Source organism: Puma concolor, chromosome D4 (genome assembly GCF_028749965.1).
Source record: "Puma concolor isolate L17-30 chromosome D4, mPumCon1.1.hap2, whole genome shotgun sequence".
NCBI lineage: Eukaryota > Metazoa > Chordata > Mammalia > Carnivora > Felidae > Puma > Puma concolor.
In genome coordinates, this window is record NC_141679.1 from 81,533,274 (window position 1) to 81,555,361 (window position 22,088).

General features: G+C 56.8%; 1 protein-coding gene across 8 annotated transcripts in view; it reads left to right on the forward strand.

Moving 5' to 3' along the window:
- DAB2IP (DAB2 interacting protein) overlaps positions 1-22,088 on the forward strand; it is a 186,499-nt gene that overhangs the window by 44,900 nt on the left and 119,511 nt on the right. For 2 of the 8 annotated variants that reach the window (XM_086683897.1, XM_086683899.1), the window contains exon 1: positions 21,607-21,882. The exons of 4 other annotated variants lie outside the window; for them this stretch is intronic. In XM_086683897.1, the coding sequence (XP_086540023.1) occupies positions 21,759-21,882 (124 nt within the window). In that variant the 5' untranslated portion in view covers positions 21,607-21,758. Of the gene's footprint in view, positions 1-21,568; positions 21,883-22,088 lie in introns of those variants that run through there. 2 more of the 8 variants (XM_086683902.1, XM_086683901.1) reach the window with 2 other exon arrangements.

The following is a 22,088-nucleotide window of genomic DNA, read 5'->3' on the forward strand; positions in this document are numbered from 1 at the left end:
GGCAGGCCCAAAGAGATATTTAGGACACAACTGTCCTCAGAGAGCCTGTGTTTCAGGAGGTGAGGGTACAGGAAGGATGATGTTTGAACAGTGAAGGTACAGAGACATTCTAGCCGGAGGAGATGGTGTGAGCAGAGGTTTAGGGCTGGGACCTCAGCAGGGCTCCCCAGCGTGGCCCCACCTTTCCGCATGGGCCTCCCCGTGTGAGAAATGGCTGGGACTTAGGACCTGCCCAAGACTGAAGAAGACGCAGGGACATTCCCCCCAGGAGCAGCGCGGACTTTGGAGGGAAAGTTCCGTGTGTTTTTCATTTCCAGAGGCTTTTACTCTGTTCTTCTTCTCTTTTTTTCAAATGGACTTTATTTTTTAGAGCCGTTTTAGGTTTGCAGCAAAACTGAGTGGGAAGGTGCAGAGATTTCCCGTAAAGTCTCTGCACCCCGCTGTGCCTGGCCTCCGCCACCATCAACATCCACAGCACCAGGATCCGTGTTTTAATATATAAAAACAGCACACTCCGTGACTTAACATCAAATCACTGTAGAAGGTTATAAAGTGAAAACTAAGCCTCTCCCCTTTCTTGCCCCGCACTCAACACACACACACACACACACACACACACACACACACACACACACACGCTCCCCAGTAGAACCACTGCTTATTTTTTTGAAGAATATGCAAGAACCTGTTTCCATGCATGCTTCCACGAGCTTATCTGTCCAGGGCATCACCCCCCCCACCCACGTCCCGCACCCCCACCCGGCGGGGCGCTATGTCATCACACACTTTTCCGCCTCACGTTGCAGAATGGCCACACGGGATTCCATTTTCAGAAGGGACCGTAATTTATTCAGCCAGGCCCCCCCCCCCAGTGATGGACATGGACGCTGTTGACAGAGTTGGTTTTTTTCCTGCTGCAAACAGATGCGTAAACATCCTTGTACATCTGTTCTTGCACGCTTGTGAGAGTTTACCTGAGGGACGGGATGTAGCAGGAGAATCCATGAATTTAAAATGGACATTATAGGGATCTTCACTTTTGATACGTGTTGCCGAGTTGGCCTCCACCAAGGTTGGGGCGGTTAAGGCTGCTGCCTCCCGTGGCTGAAAGTGGCGATGTTCATGCTCGCCCCCGGGCATCAAGGTGGGGGGGCCAGTTTGGGTGTGTGGCTTGGGGCAGGACCCAGCCAGGCCTTTGGAATGTGCTTTTCTCAGGATTCTTTCGTGCTCTCGTATATATCTATGTATCCACAGAAAATCTATGATTCTGTTTAACAATTAAAAAAAAATCATTTATCATTTTGCAACTTGCTCTTTTGCATTCAGATAGTTTTGGAAGGTGCTCCTAGCCAGGACGTGGACCTCCATCTACCTCCCTGTCTCCGTCCGCTGCATTGAGCTTTCCGCAGGCTACCGGGCTCAGGTGCCAGTGTCCCTCTGTCTGGGGGGACATTTCCTAGGGAAGTGCGTGTTGCCGGGAACAGCACTGCTGTTATTCCTGCCGTGAGCTTGGAGCAGAAGTCACGGTGTGGCCTTGGCTTTGAAAATGGGTCTGGGTCCTTCCAGAGTGACGTGTGGGTCCAGTGCATCTGCTGAGTTTGCTTCTCCAGCCCAGGGCTCCTCTCTGCTCAGAGTTGCCACAAAGTCAACTCCTAGCCCCTCCCTTAGCCATCCTGGTTGACTGGTCTGGTGGCCCCCGTTCCGATGATCCTGGGGCGGCTGCCCCCTGTCTGCCTGTGAACAGACCTGCCTCTGGTCGAAGGTTGGCATGAACCATGGCTCCCTCATTCATCTGCCAGCATGGTTTTCCTCATTTTTCCTCTTGGAAGAGCATCCGTGGGGTGTCTGGGTCTGGCTGAGGGCGTGGTGGTCAGGGTGACGAAGAAAAAGACTCACTTAGCCCCTACCCACCGACTGTGCTAGTGGCCATCATTGGCAGCTTCTGCTAAGTGCTAGGAGGTACTGGAAGACTTCTGACTCCACGGAGGGTGGATACTCAGGGAAGGCTTCCTGGAGGAGGTGAGACTGGGACCAATGGGGTTTGGAGACAAGTCAGTGGGGGAGCCCCTGGGCCGGGACAGGAAAGGAAGAGAGGGGGCCTTAAAAACCTCCTGTAGGGGGACTCCCTGGCCACCTGTAGTTGCAGGGGGGGACCAAGCAGGTCCCGAAAAGCTTTGCTAATGGGGAGATTGGGAGCCAGACAGATTGGTCTCAAACTCTGGCTCTGTCAGTGTCTAGCTGTGCCTTCTTGGGCCAGTCACTTAACCTGTCTGAGCCTCAGGTACCGTGTCTATAAAATGGGATGATAATAGTGTCTTGCTCACAGGGCTGGCTGGAGGATTGTCTGACCTCTTGCCTAGACCCTTGCTGGCCCAGACCTGCACGGCAAGGGCTGCCTGGCGGGTGACTCAGTCCTCTTGGGTGTGAGGTGATAATTGAGTTGGCAGTGGGGTCTGGATGAGGCTGGAGACACTTCCCCAGTGGAGTCCGCGGGACTTGGGGATGGGTTTGTGCTGGTAAAGGCAGCAGAGGTGACAGGTTAACTCCCTTCCCCTCTAGGGTCCCACCCCCACCTGGGGAGCACTCTTCAGGGGCCATGTCTGCAAAAAGCAATCCATTCACGGACAGTGGATAGGTCAGGGGTCTTTGGGGGGCAACGCCCAGGTTAAAAGGCAGCCCCAGGGGATCCCAGAGGAGGAGAGCCCTGCCCGCTAGTGACAGAGGGCGGGGAGGTGGACAGTCAGCCCCCAGGCTTGGCTCTACACTCAGAAAATGTGGCCAGAGATGATTTCTGAGCAGGCTTTGGGCGCGTCCTCGCGGCGCCCTTTCTTCCCCGGTAATTAATGGTGCTTTTATCCTCTCTGAGAGGGTGGTGGTGGGTCCAGGGTGGCTGGGCGGGCGCCGGGCAGACAGTGTGAGCCCCCTCCAGCCTTCCTTGGCGATTTATCTCCTGTCAGGCCTGCTCTTTCGGGACATAAAACAAGTTTCCTGGGAGGCAGCCAGGGGCCTTGAGGCCCTGAGCTGGGCCGTCTGGGGCACAGCGTCTCCAAGGGGCCTCCTCGAAGCCTTCCCCACCTAAGTGCTTTGGGATAAGCCTGGACAACCAGGCTGTGGGCACGGGCCTTGGCTCCTGCGGGATCACACCGAGGCAGGTAGGTGAAAATGGAACTCCGAGAAGGTCAGCGACATGCCATGCGGTGCATAGCCGGAACCTGGGCTCCAGGACAAACCCCACTGTTTCCCCTTACACCCCCCCGCCTCTAAGCCAGGGTTTCTTAACCAGGTTCTTAAGCAGGCGTCTCTGGGTGGAATCCAAGAAGGCAGATAGGAAAAAAAAAAAAATCCCACCTTTGTTTTCTCTGACCTCTGATTACGGTTACAAATTATAATTCTTTCAATTACAAATGTAGGTGATAAACCACAGTGGCATTAGCTATTCTATGATTTTGTAGAAATCATGGAAATCACAGGCGCTCTCAAGTCGTAGGATAGCTTTGTGGGAGTCTGTAAATAACGCGTTTGTTTATGCTGCAAAATAACAGTAGTTATTAGAACTAGATCTTACTATATAAAGCGTTAATAAAAAGCACATATGTTGTTCAAAAAATTTTGGATAATATTCTGATAACTGTATTTCAGTGTCATTGGTTTCCTTTGTAATCTTGGTATTTTATTTTATGCATCTGAAAACATTTTTCCGGGGCAACTGGGTGGCTCAGCAGGCTAAGCGTCTGACTTTGGCTCAGGTCATGATCTCACGGTTTGTGAGTTCGAGCCCCATGTTGGGCTGTGGGCTGACAGCAGAGAGCCTGCTTTGGATCTTCTGTCCCCCCCTCTCTCTGCTCCTCCCCCACTTATTTTCTCTCTCTCTCTCTCTAAATAAACAAACAAAACCCCCAAAACATTTTTCTGAGAACGGAGCCTTAGACCTTGCTAGAGGCCACAGGGGTCCATGGCGCCCTCACAAAGGTAAAGGACTCGCAGGCTGGGCACTCAGGCCGCTCTTGCCTCCCCTTACTCACAAGGTCGAGGTATCAAGTAGACGACTGTCTGCACTCAACCAGCTGCATGCAGGGACGAGGCGGGAGGAGCTTCTAGTGGAAGAAGACCCAGCCCCCCCAGGAGCTCCTAGGCTTGTTGGGGGGTGAGGAGCAGGCACTTTTGCTGTAGGGTCCTGATCCTGGGACCGCTTCATGCAGACAGTGGCATTGGATTTGGGCCTTGAGAGTTTTGGAGTAAGAGGCACGGGGAAAGCATGTCAGACAAAGGGAGCCGTGTGAGCAAAGGCATGAGACTGGAAGGCCCGGGGCACAGGTGGTGAGTGTGGACGAGGTGGAGGGAGAGAGGGCAGAGGGGAGGAGGGGAGCGGGAGCCATGAATGCTAGGGCAAAGAAGCCTGCACCCTGTGCCGTTGGCCAGGGGACGGTGGCGAGGGTTTTGCAGCCAAGCGAGGTGACCGGGACGGTCCCTCTGGCTGCCGGGTGGAGGAAAGACGGGAGAGGATGCGGCAGGAAGCTGGGTGGCCATCAAGGAGCCTGGGCAGTCTTCTGGTGGGGGCCTACACTGAGCCTAAACCGAGGGACCTCGGGGAGAGCCGAGAGGGAACTGCCCCAGCTGTGGACTTAGGTGGGGTGGGAGGGCCTTGGGGCCTCAGGCACTGGAGTCTGAGCACCAGCGCTGGAATCCTGCTTCTTTCGGCCGTTGGCTGCATGGCCTAGGCATGTGCATTACCATCTCAAGGGTCCACTCCCTCCTCTGAGACACGATGGTAACAGGGTGGCATGGGCGTGACATGGCGCGATGTGTTTAAAGCTGAGCACAGTGCCTGGCACAGAGTAGGTGGTGGGCGTGCCATATAGCTATGACATATTTTATCACCGGTGATAAAACAGATGGTCCTGGGCACCCGTTGGACGGGAGGGGCTGCAGGGAGAAGACAGGCTGGTCTGAGGTCTCGGATCAGCACTGAGGCCTGGGCCTCTGCAGCAGCATCTGACACGGCTCCCACCGCTCCCCGCCCGCCCCCGTGGGCCCTGGGTGCTGCTGTCTTCCCCTTATCCCAGGGGCGAGGGCGTGGCTGCCGCCTCCCCGAGTTCACATCCTCCACCCAGCTTTGCCTGTGCGAGGCTCCCCCGGCCCCTTGAGTGTGGCCCCCCAGAAAGGGTCAAGCAAAAACTTGGTCTTTTTCCGACACCTCTGGCCATATCTGGCCCAGTTCTCCCCCTCCAGGAGTTCCTAGTGTGGAGAATGAGAGGGGTGCCCAGGGAGACGACGTTAGGGGGCTCCTCTTTGATTCCAAGTCCCAGAAAGCGTCTAGACCAGCGTCCTGCATCCAGCATCCAGGAGCCCTCGCCAAGCCGGGAAGCCGGGGGCAAGGTGGGCGAGGAACGAGGGCCGGGTCTTCAAAGTGCACCTTCCCACACTCCCCGCCGGACCCTCACCGGGCACGCCCCCACCCCACGTGGCCTCCCTGCCTCCCCAGGGCCAGGGGTTCCAGCTTTAACTTTGCTGAGTGATTGTGCCGCTCAGGGCAGTGGGAGCCTACTGACGCTGGAGAATAAATTTACCATGTTTTGTAGAGCATGCGGAAGCATATTTGGGGGGTTTAATCTTCTTAATAAATCGTTCTCAGATTGTACGCTATTAAACCCCTGGAAAATTCATGAGCACGCTGGGAATAGAGACCTCATCGGGAAGGTTTGACACGAACAACACAATAAACGCAGCTTCTAAATTGGGTCAGGGAAGCCTCCAAGGCCCAGAGAGAGGACATTCCCTCTCGCTTGGCCTTCCCCAGGCCTATAAATTAATCATGCACACAAAGGGGGCCTTGTCCTCTCTTGTCAGAGCCCGGGGTTGTGTCTGTGCCCACTGACCCACCCCTACTCCCACCTCAGCTGCAAACAGAGCTCCTGGTGAGGCATTTCAGCTCCTGTGCTTTGTTATTCCTGTGTCTCCAAAGCAAGGTGGGTGTTCATTTCAGCAAGAGAGATGTAGGTTAGATAGGGGGAAGAACTTCCTGGCTGACCGTGGGGTGGTGTGAAATCCCGGAATGGGCTGCTCAGGGAACTCTTTTCTTCAGGGCTTTTAAGACCTGGCAGGCTCTGTCTCCCTTTGGCACTCTGGGGCCACTGCCCCGTGACAGCAATGACCGGAACAGACCTTGCCCTAGGGTCTGGTCTCAGGGAGCCAGGCTGGAAATTGCCCCTTTCTGGGCCATCTTGGGGGCATTTACCACCTGCCTGGCCTAAGAGGCCCAGCTGATTGGACACAAGGCCAGCATCCTCCAAGCCCAGACTCTCACCCTGGTCTAACACGTGGCCTTTGGAAAAGGGAAGTCAAGTTAAGTGTCTCTCTGTGGTTTCCAGGCTGCTGCTGAACTTCAGTGGGCCCCCTCCCTTCCCTACTGTCCTCTGCCTGTTGGAATCCTACTCAAAGGCCTGGCCCAGATGCCACCTCTTCTGTGAAGCCTTCCTTGATCTCCACCTGCCCTGCCAAGTCAGGATCAGTTCCTTCCTTCCTTATGCTTCCTCTGCCTTGGGCCCTTGTTGGTGGGTCCCTCTGGGAGCTCATGTATCCTACCAGACTATTAGCTCCCTGAGGACAGGGACTGTGTCTGAGCCCTTACAGGACTGTGCTAGTACTTACATGGGTTTTCAAATGCCCGCTCCTGGGAAGTGTCTCTTATGCACCCCAGTGTGGGGGCTGAATGGCCTGGCTTCCCAATGCCAGCTGTGGGAGTCCTGGGCCCTGAACCAGGACCAGAGTGGGGACAGAAGGGCAGGCACAGGAGGAAGTTTCTGGCAGGCCGTGGCTGACCCTCTCTTCATTCCCTTGGTTCTGACATTTCACAAGTCTTTATTCTTCTTCCTCTGAGTCTGCTTAAAGCCCTCTGATTCTGCAGGTCTTTGGAGGGAAGTGGAATCGGCCCTCAAGGGTGCACAGCAGCCCCAGGCGCCCCCTTGCTCGTGAAAACCAGCCCTATGCTAGCACAAGCCTGGGCAGGTGCAGCCTCCATGAGCATTTTGGAAGGGGTGACGTGTAGGTCTGAGGCTGGACAGGCAGGCAGTGGGGGTGAAGTTCACTGTCAGCACCAGGGAGGCCCTGGTGTGGGGGAGGGAGAGAAGCCTTTCTCTGGTGAGAGCGCATTTGGGAGGTGTTCCTGGGTAGCCCACTGGACCAGGCGGGAAGAGGGTGGGTCCTGGAGGAACAGGAGAAGGCAGTGGCTGAGCCTCCAGGCCTCAAGTGTGTCAGGGGCTGTGTGTGTGTGTGTGTGTGTGTGTGTGTGTGTGTGTGTGAAGAAAGCTGGTGGCCCCTGACTTGGTGTGGAGCTGGCCAACGCGGGCAGTCAATGCCTCGGGAGGTCAGCAGGTGGAGAAAGAGAGCCTGAGATCTGTGGGGTCAAGGAGGCCTTCAGGCTATTCATTGGATGGCACTAATTCAGTACCTAAAAATAATCCCGGACTCCCCCCAGCACTTCAGAATTTTCCAAGCTCTTTCAGACCTGCAAACTCATTTCAGTCTCCACCAGCCTGGGAGGAAGTGAGTGCCATGCTTATTTGACCGTGGGGGGAAGATAGAGTTCTGGAGCAAATCTGGGGAGAGCCGGCGGCCAGATGGTGGTAGGAACCCTGGGCTCCACGGCCCCAGGTTCCGCGTGGCCTCCTGTGGCCCTGCTCGGACGTGGAGTGAGGGAGGCATTGGCCCAGCCCGCGGGGCAGAAGGCCGTCGGGAAGGAAGGTTGGGTGGCGGAGCAACAGATACAGTGGAGAAGTGAGGAGGTCTGACGGGGTGGCGGCGACATCAGCGGGGACTTCCTGTGGCACTACTTCGAGGCCAGGCCTTGGGAAAGGAAGGATTCCCAAAAGCAGAGAGCGTGGGGCATGGAGGTGGATGCCGTCCAAACACAGGGCGCTGGTGGGTGAAGACAGACGGCAGCCGGCAGATTTAGGCCCAGCCAGCTTGTGAAGCCTGGACTCCCCAGCCTGAGCGGCTCCTGCAGGGCCCGGCAGGCCCTCTGAGCAGGGAGTCACATTGAGGGAGCTGCTGTGGAGGACCCCGGGGACAGTCCCAGGCCCAGTGGTCTTTATTGGGGGGCAAACGGTGGCTGCACTCCAGAAATCCCTTCTCTGTCCTCATCCTCCCGGCCAGACCTCTTGCCCCAACCCACTTTTATTCTCCTTTTAGTATAAAGAAGAGAGAAACTTGCCTCTTAAGATGGCAAAGTGACTGAGGTTAGGAAAACAATCGGAGAAAGAGAGGTGGTTGCCACGGAAACCATAAAGTAGAAGCAGAAACTTTCGGGACAGCAGACCTAGTGGCCGAGGGCCGCAGCTGTGGGGGGGACCCGGCCCAGGCCAGTCTGGAATGTCCTCTGCTCGATGCCCCAGGGCCAGCTGGTCAGTGCTGGGATCTGTGAGCCCTGGAGCAGGAGGGTCACCCGGTGGCTCCCAAGCCTCGGGGGGTGAGGTGCCCGGGACCAGAGTGAGGTAAGCAGCTTGTGATCCAAGGAGGAGCCCGTGTCTTCTGTCCAGATGCCTGCACGGTTCGGAGCCACCAGTCACACTTAGCCTGGAGTAGCACAGAGGTTCCCTACAGGTCTTTGCATGATGTCTCATTTCACTGTTCTAACACGCAGAAATGACTCGGCCCCGGACCGGGCAGTTCACAAGGTAGCTTTCTACATGTTGCCTCATGCAAACCCTGTGATAGTCCTGGGCAGGACAGTATTCGTATTGTAGAGTGGGAAGATGAGGACCAGAGAGGTTAAGGGATTTGCCTGAGGTCACCCGGTAGAGTACTCCCAGGGGTGAGATCCCCACCCCTAAAGTGCTGAGCTGGCCCTGCATCCCTGCCACTTTTGGTTTTATTTTGTTTGTTTATTTTATTTTATTTTATTTTGTTTGTTCTCTCTGCAGCTGTGTGCTCTCTGTGCCTCCAGATCTTTCTCATCCCTTACTCTAGTAGCAAACCTAGGAGAGTTGCTTCTCCCTGAGGCTCGATTTTCCCATGTATAAAATGGGCATGATAGTAACTTTGGCCTCTATTGTTTGTTGTGAGTGAAGACCACCCAAGTCAAGCGCTCGGCACATTGCCTGGCACAGAGGATACCTTCAGAAATCTCTACTGGCTGTACCTGAACCTGGCAAGCACCCAGTGGGGTGAGCAGGGCTGGGATGTAATCTCCTGTATGTTATAGAAGTTTCTTTTTTTTTTTTTTAATTTTTTTTTTAATGTTTATTCATTTTTGAAAGAGAGAGACAGAGCACAAGCAGGGGTGGGGAAGAGAGAGAGGGGGACACAGAATCCGAAGCAGGCTCCAGGCTCTGAGCGGTCAGCACAGAGCCCGACACGGGGCTCGAACCCACGAGCCGTGAGATCATGACCTGAGCCGAAGTCGGACGCTTAACTGACTGAGCCACCCAGGCATCTCTAGAGAGGCTTCTTTATCTGTGAAACGGGTCTGATGAGGTCCTGCCTTTCTCGGGGAGTTGGAGAGGTAGACGAAGATCATGTCTGTGGAGCCTTCGGAAACTGTCAAGGCTGGTTGGGGAAAGCACTAGAGTCTGCAGCCCAGCCTTAAAACTGGCCGCTAAGGCCCCCATGGGCACTGGACACCTCAGCCTACATGGTCTCTGCCAGATTTCCTGCCAGAGGGAGGGGAGGAGGGCAATCGGGACCTGCCCAGTTAATCCTGAGGGCGACGCTCAGACCTGCTTGAGGTTTGGGTCTGAAAGGAGCCTCTGGAATCCCACGTGGCCTCGTGGGCCTGCTCCCGAGTTGGAGCCAAGCCTTCGATTTCTCCAGGGAGAGGCCAGAGAGCCAACTGTATTATGAACTGGCAGAAAGGCAGCACACTGCGTGCGAAAGATAATGGGGGAAATTTATCGGATGGGCTATAAATCACAGAATGAAAGCACCGAAACCTGTGGGGAGGAAAATTAATAAGTCCTGAGCTATGACTCGTTTGGGGTGGGGGCCGAGGGCATTTGGCCCCATTTCACTTCATGGCGCTGAGGCCTGGAGGTCTGGGGACCCCCGTGGCACGTTTATGTGGACGGCACTTTCCCGAATTCACGACTGTGATGCCCCCGCCTCTTGATTGGCAGCAGCCATGCGACGGCACCGGGCTAGGCACCGGGGTTATGATTCAAGCCGGGCAAGCAGGACCCGATCCGCCAGGAGGGCAGCGTGCCGGCAGAGGTAAATGTGACATGAGTCACCCAAAAATAGATGTCACTGCACAATGAGGGCTCCCTGGAGGAAAAGGTGCAGGGAGCCCAGAGAAAATGGTGTGGGGCGGGCCTTTGGGGGGAAGCAGGGAGTTTGGGGAGCAAGGGGGGGTCCTCTGGAAAGGAAGAGTGAGGGGAGTGGGCCACGTGGCTCAGGGGGGCAGAGGTGGAGGGATGAACTGGAAAGACTGTCCGAAGGCAAGTAAGGCCAGGGTGGCTGGGACAGAGGGCTGTTGTAAAATGCTCTCTCCGGCTGCTTCGTGGAGAATCGACTCGGGGAACATTTGGGAGGACGAGTCAGGAGCTGTGGGCGTCCCCAAAGCTAGAGACGGTGGTCGCCTGGATTTGAGTCATGACAGCAGAGCTGGAGAGAGGTGGACGGACCCAAGCTAGCCTTTGGAACGACCAATAGCCTGCTTCACAGAGGGGCTCAGAGTCTAGGAAGCACGCATGCTCCGAGTGGAAACAGTGGGAGCAAAGACATGAAGGAGAGAAGGGGGGTGCGGGTCGCTGGAGACCAACATGACCAAGGAAAATGGGTGGGTGTAGGCTGGAGAGGTGAGATCAGGAACTGGGGCCACACCCAGGGACCACCACCTTGGCGGGCAGTAGAAGCCAAGTGCCCTGCCTCACTGCTCCACGACGCCCTTTTGCAAACAAAATTAGCCAGGGACACGTGAGGGGAGACTACGTGCAGCAGTACCGGGTCACCATTAGGGACTAGGCTATGTGAGATCGAGTCCCGTGCCTGCCACAATCACCTTTCCGTGCCTGTAAAAAAGGAGAGGGTGTTGTTATACGGACTCATTGAATTAATGCTGCCTGGCAGAGAGCGAGCTCTGTATTGGGGTTAATAACTGTGTCCTGTGTGACCTTGGGCAAGGCTCTCCCCTCTCTGGGCCTTGGTTTCTCCTGGCTGGTTCTGCAAATACTTCAGGTGAAGGTTCTCTCGAATCTCTGTGGGGCCGGCAAGTGTCCAGCTTCTGAGGGTGGCCAGAGGGCAGCAGTAAGCTGTCAGTGTCGCCTCAGATGGGACTGTGGCCCTCCCAGCCCTGTAAAGGGACACCAGGCCTACTGGAGCTGTAAGGGGATATTTTAATCAGCCCAGGACCTGGTGAGGTCGCAGGGCACACAGACCAGGACAAAGGGGGCCAGTCAGGGCTGCTGCCTGGCCTGAGCTGACCTGCTGGGCCCCAGAATCTAGGCAGGCTATGGGGAGCTGGGGAGGGAGGTGGAAGCTGGGGGCTTCTCTGAGGGGCGAGGACTGTGGGTAAACTTTGTTATTCTCCATTCTGAGCCTCAGTTTGCCCGTCTGTACTGTAGAGTTCTGAGAAAGGGACAGGAGACAGATAGGTTGCAGTTTAGAAAAGGCTTGTGACACTGTTGAGGGCTGGAGTCCCAGAACCCACAGAGCCAGGGACCTGAGAGAGAGCCAAAGGGGGCTTGTATGGCCAGCATGGGCTCACTCTCTGCTAGGTAAAAATGCAGACTCCTGGGCTCTTCCCAGACTGGCTAAACCGCTGTCCCCAGTAGGCCTGGGCATCTGCATTTTAACCTGCTCTCCAGGGTACCGAAGCGCCTCGAATCTGAGAACCGAGGTTTTGCGCCATCCCCTTTGCCCCCGAGAGGGTGGGGGAGGCCAGTTCATGTCACTCAGCAGGCTGGAACCCTGTGCCACGACACCCTGGGGATCTCAAAGGGCACAGCCCTCCCCACGGGGCACCAGGGCCAAGGACTTTGTCCTAGGGATCTATAGCCCAGTAGGGGGCAGCACTGAAGGCCGCTCCTGAGGGCTCCAGGCTGCCCTGTGGGCCCCCCACCCCGGCAGGGGCAACAGGAGGACACAAGAAAGAGGTCAGAGAAAGCAGGTCTAGAAAATTCTGAAGCCACCTTGCAGCTTCCTGGGGCAGAGGCTACAGGGGAAGAGGAGAGGGCTGTGGGTCAGGCAGGCAGGCAGCAAAGGGGCTTTCATAACCCAGGTTGCCCTTTGCTGTCTCAGCCCCGCCATCCCCCCCCCCCCCCCGCCACCCCCACAGGCCCAGGGCCCTCTGGGCTTTCTAATAAAGATCAGCCAGAGGTCACCCCCCCCCCCCAACTTAGGCATTTTAGCCAGGAGGGGTGTGGGGGTGGGGCTGCTCAAACTAGCTCCTCCTTACTGTGCCCGGAATAGCTTCATCTGCTACTGGGAACTTGAGAGAGGATCTGGGGACATCTGAGTGACCCTGGGCAAGTCTCAAGCTCTCTGACTCCTGGGTCAAGTGTGGGCTGACCACTAGATCCCTAAAGGCCTTCTGCAATTCCTAGTTGTGGGAAGGCACTGTCACTTTTAGACTTTCTGAGGACAGGGGCCAGTTTGGTAGTGAGCTCCCCATTGTCAAAGGTATGCCAGACGAGACTGGGTGAATTTTGCTTCCTTTTAGGCCTTTGCCTGTGGTCCTGGACGATCCCCCTTTCACACACCATCTGTCTGTCTATGTTAATCATTAGTCACCAGGAGAGCCCCACCTGGTGAGAGGGGCAAGTCCCAGCCAAGGGGACTGCTGATTTCCAGGATGCCCCTGAACTTGTTTTCCTTGGCCCCAAACTTTGAGCTACTTCCTGTTTGAGCAGGCACAGAAATTCTAGGGCCCCAGCCCTTCCTCCTCCCCCTGGTGGAATTTCCAGACAAAATGCTGTTCCCAGAGTGGGGGCAGGGCCGGCATTGTTCTTGCTGTCTAGAGTTGAGGGGTGACAGGTCGCAGAAGCTACACTTAATTCTCACCTATGTGGCCTTGAGATGCCAGCTTCGGGCCTGGTGGGATCCCCAGGAAAAGTCCAGTAAATGTGAGAACCGTGGCTCTGGCCCAGCCTGCCCCTCCTCTAACACCTGCTGTGGTTCCCATCTATGTTCCAGACTGGGCACAGAGGCTCTGAGTGTCAGCGCCGAGGGTTCACTCAGGCCAACCCCATTTTACAGGAGGGGAAACGGGGGGCAGGGGACTATGAATGGGAGGGGACTTGCTCCGAGGCACACAGCAGAGCAAAGGCACTCATTCATCCGTTCGTTTATTCTGTGCAAGCTCCCGGTTAGAGTCAGGACTTACAGCCTGGCCTCCTGATCAGCTCCAGGTTGCTGCTTAAAAGCAAACTCTGAAGCCTGCTGTCTGCATGTCACAATGAAGAAAGCCAGGCCCGGAGAGGTGAAGTGACTGGCCCCTGGCACCACGGCTGCCCTTCTTGAGAAAAGAATGGGAGCTTTGAGCCGGGCTCCTTCCAGGCACCTCATTCACCGGGTACATATTGAATGCTGTTTTGTGCACTGGGGACATGGCTGTGACAGGACTAAACAAGGCCCCTGCCCTCATTACAGTTCGAGGGAAGAAAAGCGATTCGTGAACAACCAAATACACCGATAAGATAGTTTTAGGATGCAGTAAGTTGAAGAAAATAAAGCAGGGCGGTGGGACGGGGGGTGGCGATTGGGGCAGAGGCACTTGAGACAAGGCGGCGAGGGTAGGCCTCTGAAGGTGTGTTATTTGAGCTGAGGCCTAAATGACAGGAAGGAGCTGGCCATCCGAAATTCCAGGGTCAGTGTGTGAGGGAAAAGGAACGGCACATGCAAAGGTCCTGAGGCGGGGCCATGTTTGGCATGCTCAGAGATTGGAAAGACATCTAGTCAAGTCTACAACCATCTTAGCCAGCGGCTCTCCAATAAAGCTGTGAGAAAACTCCTTTAAGAATATAGCTTCCTTGGCCTCGCCCACCAAGATTTGGATTCGATGATGCTGGGAGTGGGGCCCCAGAACCTGTTTCTGAAGGCTCCGATGTAGTTCCTGGGCATCTGGCCTATCCCCTCACCTGCAGGCTTGCCTTATAAAGCCAGGCCTTCCCTGATCGTTGCAGAATGGGGATCAGAGAGGGCTATGACTTACCAAAGTCAGGCAGTCACACAGCGGCAGATCTAGGCCTAGAGCCCTGATCCTCTGCCTCCCCGATCAGGGTTCTTTCCTTACATTTCACTCCTCCCCATATGGAGGTGCCACCTGGGCCTCACTGCCACTTGGGCCTACCTCCCCAGCTCTTCTGCCTGACCCCACCCCTCACATACTCCATACAGCCTCCTCCGGAGTCCCCACATCATCCTCTGCTCCAGCCTCACCATTCTACACACTGCCCCCAGCATATGCCTTGCTGGTTTTTACCTCAGGGCCTTTGCTCTTGCCGTCTCCCCCTCCAAGAATACAGTCCTCTGCTCTCTACCCAGTCAAATCCTACTCAGCCTTCTGGTGCAATGCCAGTGACTCTTTTTTCAGGCAGTCTTCCAGGACTTCTCCCTCCTCTGAATTCCTTAGTGCTGACTTTAAATCAGATGGGGTCGTCCATTTTCCCCAGTTGCTGCCACCTTCTCTCTTAGTGAGTCTTCCTGAGAGTTCACTCTGGGCTGGTAACTATGCTGCCCAGCTTTGGCTGTCCTGCTCTCGAGGGGCCCAGATTAGTGAGAAAAGAAATAGGCCTGAGGGACAGATGTTGACCAGTTTATACACAAGGTTTTTTGTTTTGTTTTTTTACTAAAAAAAAAAAAAAACGTTTATTTGTATTTGGCGGTGGGGAGGAGCACAGAGAGAGGAAGAGAGAGAATCCCAAGCAGGCTCTGCGCTCTCAGCGCAGAGCCCAATGTGGGGCTCGATCCCACAAACCGTGAGATCATGACCTGAGCTGAAATCAAGAGCTGGATGCTCTGGGGCGCCTGGGTGGCTCAGTCGGTTAAGCTTCCAACTTCGGCTCATGTCACGATCTCACGGTTCGAGGGGTTTGAGCCCCGCATCAGGCTCTGTGCTGCCAGCTGGGAGCCTGGAGCCTGTTCCAGATTCTGTGTCTCCCTCTCTGTCTCTCTGCCCCTCCCCCACTTCTGCACTTGCTCTCGCTCTCTCTCTCAAAAATAAATACACATTAAAAAATTTAAAAAAAAGAGTCAGATGCTCAACCGACTGAGCCACCAGGCACCCCTATACACAAGGTTTTGATCTGCTATGATATTTGACCTTCTGCGACCTCACAAAGTAGAAGCGTCATTAAGCCCATTCTACAGTTGAGGAACTGAAGGCACTGATCTGGGGTCACGCAGTCAAGGAGTGCTGGTTCCTCACCCCGAATCCCACACTCTTTCAGCACGCCGCCTAGACGGGAGCCTCCTAGGAGCTGGCTCCTGGGCCAGTTCATCTGTCCTCCTCAGTGGGATCTGCGAGGATTGAGTGAGGCCCCTCCCAGCTGGGACCCAGGCCCGTGCCAGCCATCAAGTGGCTCACAGATGACCAGGCAGGACGGCCTGGGAAGGGAGGGGGCTCTCCAACCTCACGCTGGGACCATATGCCACCCCCTCTGGTCACCCAGTGGGCGTGGAGCTGTCTGGGCCCATCAGATGGAAGGGGAGGAGGAAGCCCCAAGACCCGGAGCCTCAGCCTCGGGCCTGGGCCCCGAGAAGGAGGGGCCGTGGGCCCACCTGGAGCTTGGCAGCATTTCTGGGTCAGGGCAGGGAGAGGAAGTACAGGGAGAGAGTTGCACCAGGCCTGGCCATCTGGGTTGAAACGCCGGCTGCTAGGGAGGGGGTGAGGAAGGAGGGCCGGGACTGGGCCCTGGAGACTGGATCCCAGGCTTCCCCAGCCCTGGGATTGGAGCCCTGAGCTTAGGGGGCAGCCGGTCCGGAGTGGAAGCCCAGTGCACCTGCGGGCAGAAGGCAGCAGACATTCTGGGAGGGGTGGTCTGGGGGACTGAGAGGAGAAAGGGGGTCTTGGCAGTTCTGTTTAAGTCCCAAGCTGGCCTTACCCCCCAACACCCACGTGTGACATCGGGCGAGTCACAACCTCTCTTGGCGTCCCTTTTCCCTCTATGGGGAGTGACACTGCCCCACTGTGACTGTTCCGTGCTGGGGTGTGAGGGGCAATCAGACCCGTGATGATCGGGGAACTGATGCCACATCTGGGTTTGTGATGAGTGAGGCAGAGTCCTCGGGGCAAGTGGCTGTTCCGTGAGGCCTCAGTTTCTCCGGCTCCATTGTCTACTCTGCCAGTGCCTTCTAGCTCTTCCATCCCAGGATTTTTTGGCAGGTTGTTGGCATTGACAAAGGAAATACATATTATCTGGGCCTCTGGAGGGAACACATAGGTGCTGGTTTGAGACTGTAAGAAATTTCTACATCCTGATGGAATCCTGTGGAGGTGGGCTGGACTGAGATGTCTCATCCCTAACACGAGGGAATCTGAGGCCCAGAGATGTCAGGAGGCTTCCTCTGAGTCACACAGCACCCAAAGAAACACAATGAGCTGCCAACTGGCCTCCTCCCCTGCTGGAGGTCTGGTGTCTCCCAAGGGCTCACCCTCAGTCCAGCTGTGGGTGGCTGTAGAAAATACACTGCCCAGGGGTCTGCACCCACATTTGGCCAGTCCCCCAGTGCCACCTGTGTTGAGGGGGGGCAGAGCCATCCGAGCCTGGGGTCTGCACGGCCCTGAATGGGCCATTGTCTGGGAAGGATGTTAGTAAATTTGTTGGTGGCTTTAGGGAGGGAGTCTGGGGGCAGTGGAGCTGGTGGACACCCGGCTGGGCCTCGAGTGTGACCTCACAGGGCTTGTTTCCACTTCCACCGCGTGGGGAGAGCCCCTGTTCCACCGCAGCCTGACGGAGGTCCTCCTCCTGGCCCTGCCGTGTTCCTGGACGCAGGCAGAGGCCCGTGACCTCAACCATCAGTGCCCCCCACCCACATACCCCTGCCCGGGGCTTCAGCCACTCAAAGCTTGAGGCTGGCCTGGGAGGCGGATGCATTCAAGGCTGCCTGGCCGGGACTTCCCCTGGTCACTGCTGTCTACCCTTGTCCCGACAGGAAGCCTGACAGGTCTGAGCCCTCTCGACACCCATTGTGTGGGGCCTGGTGTGGGCTCCAGTGTTTCCCCTGTCGGGACTGCTAATCTTCTTCACCTCCTCCTGTTCCTTGTCGAAGCCGGCTTTTATGAAAAGTTCCAGGCTGCTGCCCCTCCTCCGCCTCTGGGTTAAGTCCTGCTCAACCTTAAGAACTTTGCTTTTTCCAGCTTGCCTGGGTTCCAATCCGGACTCCTTAGCACAAGCTGTGTGACGTTAGGGAACTTACTAACCCTCTCTGTGCCCGCAAGATTTTCTGTAAAACGAAGGCGGTAACCACTTGCCTGAAGGTTTATGTGAAATTTAAGGAGATAATGTGCACTGAACGCTACAGACAGGGTCTGGCACACAATAAATGCCCAATATGGTTTATCAGTATTAAATACAAATTTCATCCTCAGACAGACCTTTCCAGGACAACCTTGTAACCCTCCTCCGTGGAAAGTCTTGGACTTTTGTGGTCCCCTTCGGGGGTGAGCACCTCTCCTCCCTGGGTGGAATCTAATGTTAGATGAATGCTTCTTCCGGCTCTTACACAGAATGGCCCCTCAGTAAGGGCCAGGCCCTTCTGCCTTCTCCTCACCTCTGTCCTAACACTAGAGGGAAATTGTCCTTTACGGGCAGTTTCAGCCTTTTCAGGGGTAATTCTGACAATATGCATTTTTGTTCCTCCTTCACTGACTTTATTTTTAAATTAAAAAAAATTTTTTTTAATGTTTATTTTTGTGAGAGAGAGAGAGTGAGCAGGGGAGGGGGAGACAGAGAGGGAGACCCAGAATCCGAAGCAGGCTCCAGGCTCTGAGCTGTCCGCCCGATGCGGGGCCCGAACTCACAAACTGTGAGATCATGACCTGAGCTGAAGTCGGATGCTTCGCTGACTGAGCCCCTCGGTGCCCCCCTCCCTCACTGACTTTAAAGCTAACAGTGGGATGGGGAGACTGCACTAGGCTGGCCCCCACCCCTGCCTCTGGTGCCTCTCCTGACCTGGCCCCTGCCTGGCTTGTGGTTTACCTGGACTTACAGCCCAGCTCTAAGGCTGCCCACCCCCACCGCTTCCCAGCAGGGTATTATTCTTCTCCTGACATCCAGATGCTGACAGTTCTCTACCCAGAGGGAATGTCTTGGGGTCCCTCTCTTCCTGATCTTCTCTGGTGTCCTCATTATACAGCCCAAGTGGTGGGGTGTGGTGGGCTCCAGAGGGTCTGTCAGTGGGGCCCAGACTGCTCTAATGCGGTGATATTTGAGCTGGGTCCTGAGGGATAAGGAGGGGTTCACCAGATGCAGAAGGAAGAGCTTCATTGCAGCCATCTGATCAACAATGCAAAGGCAGGTGGGAAGGAGCAGGTGTCTTTGGGGAGCAGATCGCTAAGGGGCTGGAGTGGGCAGGGGTACAAGGGGATGTGGCTGCTCTGTGACAGAGCTTGGTCCTTTTCAGTACTCTGCGAGTTCACCTGTGGAGGCTTTGGAGGGCAGGAGGAGGGGGGTGGAGGGTTAGATCTGATTTAGCCAGCCCCTGTCCCCCGCCTGCCTGCACTTACTAAACATTCAGACTCCCAGGCCCCATCTGGAACCACCAAATCAAGTGTCTTGGGGGAACCCAGAAATATACATGTTTAACGAATGGGGTGATTTGGAGGCTCGGGGTGTGAAGGCTGCAGCCTTGATCCCAACCCAAAACAGCAGGTTGAGGAGGCGGGAGGTGGGCCTGTTCAGGAGACCCTCTGCGGTCGAGATAGGAGTGGAGAACAAGACCACCGACAGACCGTGGGCTCTGTGGGACCCCGGCTCACGGATCAGCAGGGCCTGGGAAGCCTGTGCTGGCCAGGGCAATCACAGAGGGCTTCCCTTTGGAGGGGAATGTCGCAGGAAATGGTGGTAGGGAGGGTGTTTTGAAGTGCCCCTCCTCTTGTCTAGGTGGCCTCCAGAAAGGGGGCTGCTTACATTTAAAAGGAGGAGGCCACAGGGGCAGCGAAAGGGAGTGGGTGGCTTGCTCCACAGCAGCGGGATTGATTCCAGATGCTCTGCTGGGGTGTGCAGGGAGCTGCCTTTTGTCTGCCTGCCGCCCTGGGGGTCCCGGGACAGGAGGAGGGACAGGGGGCCCAGGCGCCTTGTCTTCCAGCTCTTCCCCTGTCCCCTGCCTCCTCAGTACCCCAGTTGGTTCCTACTCCAGACCCTCCTGAGGCCTGCAGAGATGTTCAAAGGCCAGGAATGCAGAAGCTTCTTCCTCTTCTATAGCTGACCCTCTTCCCGCCACAAGGTAGATAGGTGGGGGGTCCATAGCTTCTCCTTGCAGGTGGGGAAACTGAGGCACAGAGGACTTGAGAAGCCCAAGCATAAGCAGAGAGACTATGCCAAACCTTTGGAGCCCAACTGTGTTTGCAGATGAGGTCCTGAGCTCCTAGCTACATCCCCCCTCCCTCTACGCACACACAACAACAACTAAATCTGCCAGCTGGGGAGGCCAGGCCAAGACCACTCGCTTTAGCCACTGAGAGTCTGTTGGCAGGAAACCTCTCGTCCCCTGATTGAGCAGGGCATTCCTGCTTTGGGAAGGAAACCAGACCTGATGAACTCCAAGCACTGGGAACAGGACTGTTGGCCCCACCTTGAGCTGGACTTCCTGGGAGCCCTCCAGCCCCCAAAACTGGAGGGCCTGGCTGTGGAGGTCATTCTTTAGAGTGACAGATGTCTGTGGGAGCCCCACCTGAGTGGGGAGGCTGAGCCAGAGGATGATGAATGCTAAGATGGCCCACAGCTTGCCTCTGGACGGAGGGACTGGGTACAGCTTTTCCCTGGGGCCTCTGCTCTTGGAAAAGAGGCTCCTGGGCAGTGTTAGCTATTGAGAATGAGCTAGAGCAATACTTAACGCCACGGACGTTAATGGTATCCTTGCAGGCACTGTGGTTTTCCATCTGCCCCAGGGACTGGCCAGCACTCTGGGGAGAGGGGCCAGAAGGGTTCTTTGGACAACCCAGATTAGGTTTGGAGAAGCAGTACCCCTCCTGCCCCTCCCCCCCCCTCCCCGTCCCAGGATGGCGCCTGGCTTCCAGCTGTGATCCAGGCTCCTCCTGACCTGGGGGCCCTCCCCCTGGCTGAGGGAGCCCGAGAGGGGGCTCCCTTTGCGAGGTGCAAAACCCGGCCTGGATTTCTGCCCAGACTGCCCCGCCGCCCCCCCCCCCCCCCCCCCCCGGGCCACGCCTTTCCAGCTGTTCTGGAGGGCTTCCAGACTGTCTCCAGCACCCATGTGTGACTCCTTAAGACTGCATGTTTGGAGGCAAGACCACTAGCCTCTGCCACTTTCTGTGTGACAAGGCAAGTCAGCCCTCCCTGGCAGGGCCTCAGTTTCCCCTTAAGGGAAGGGAGCTCCCGCAGGTAGTTGTCTGAATAATTTACAAGGTAAATCCAGCTCCAGGGACAAGTTAGGGGAGAGACAGAGACAGACAAGGGCCAGGATGGTCAGGGAAGGCTAGAGAATTTGGGTCCTGGAAGTAGGGTCTTTGGGCCAGGCAGACCCTTTTGGGAGTAGCGCAAAGAGGAGTGAGGAGGAGGCAGCTGTAGGGGAGGCTGGAGAGAGTGGTTTGGTTGGGGCCCAATGGTTGGAGCTTCAAATACCAAGGAAGGTTGTTTGGACTGGGGGAGCCGTGGAAAGTTCTTGAGCTGGGGAGTGAGTGACCTGGAGAAGTTTTTCAGCACAAGGCCATAGCAGGAGCTGGCAGCTCTCTTCTCCCAGCCTCAGTTTTGCGTCTCTCCAGGAGCGTCGGGACGCTTCTGCTGCCTCCCCGGGAGCAGCTGTGAACGCTCGGCGGGAGGCAGACCTCACGGCCTCCGTGGTGGCGTGTTTGGGGGACGGTCTAGATCACAGGGGGCAGAATGTTGAGATTTGGCCAACCCTGCGAGATACGCGGGTGTTCATTACGCTCTCTCTACTTCCTGTGCGCTTGAGAGAGAAACACCACGATTGGAATTATATACAAATAATATGTGTATCCAACGGGACCATTTTTAAACTGTGAAGAATAGGCAAGTTTTCTGCGTGAAAGGGATGTCCAGGCGCTGTTTGTGGATCCACGCTCCGCCCTGTGAGCTTGGGGCAGAAACGCGCCCTGCAGCGTCAGCCTCATTAGGACCCTAATTGAAGGTGACCGGTTTCGCCGCGCGGTGCCCGCCCGGCCGACTGGCTTGCGTCCTGTCCGGTGTCCGGGAGCGCACGCACGCGAGTGTGCACGGTCTACCCCCGCGGGCGAGCCGGTGCGCCCCGTGCGTCCTGAGGTCGGGCGACTGTTCTCAGGCGCGAGGGGCGCGGACGGTGACCCTCCTGGGGACCTGCCTGGGGTCCCGGGGCACTCCGGGCCGCCTCGCCCCGCGGACTCCAGGCCGGGATTTCTCCTGCACTGACTTTCCGGGCCGGTGCCAGCCCGGCCTCCCTCCCGGTCCCCGGCCCCCGCCGCGGGGCCGGCTGCTCGGAGAGGGCGGGGGCGGGAGGAGGAGTTTGAGCGACTTTGTGGGGCAGCCGTGGCCTCGGCGGCGACCGCACCAGCGCGCGGGAGAAGGCAGGGACGCCCGCCGGGCGGGCCGGAGCGCGCGATGGGGCCCGTGTGAGCGCGCCCAGGCCCGGCCCGGTGCCCGGCGGGCGGCAGCATGTCCGCGGGCGGCAGCGCCAGGAAGAGCACCGGGAGGCCCTCCTACTACTACCGGCTGCTGCGGCGGCCCCGGCTGCAGCGACAGAGGAGCCGCTCCCGCAGCCGGACCCGGCCCGCCAGGGGTAGGCGCCACCCCGACCCCTGACCCTTGGGTCCCCTCTACCGCCGCTTCACCACCTGATGCTCGGAATGCCAGGGACCCCCGATCCTCCTTCAGTCTAGATAACGGGAACCACCCCCCCCCGCGCCCTTTCTGGCTGCCCATTACTGTGTCCGCTTGATCCCCCTCCCCCCTCCCCCCCAGCTTCTCCCTCATCCGCCACCGTCC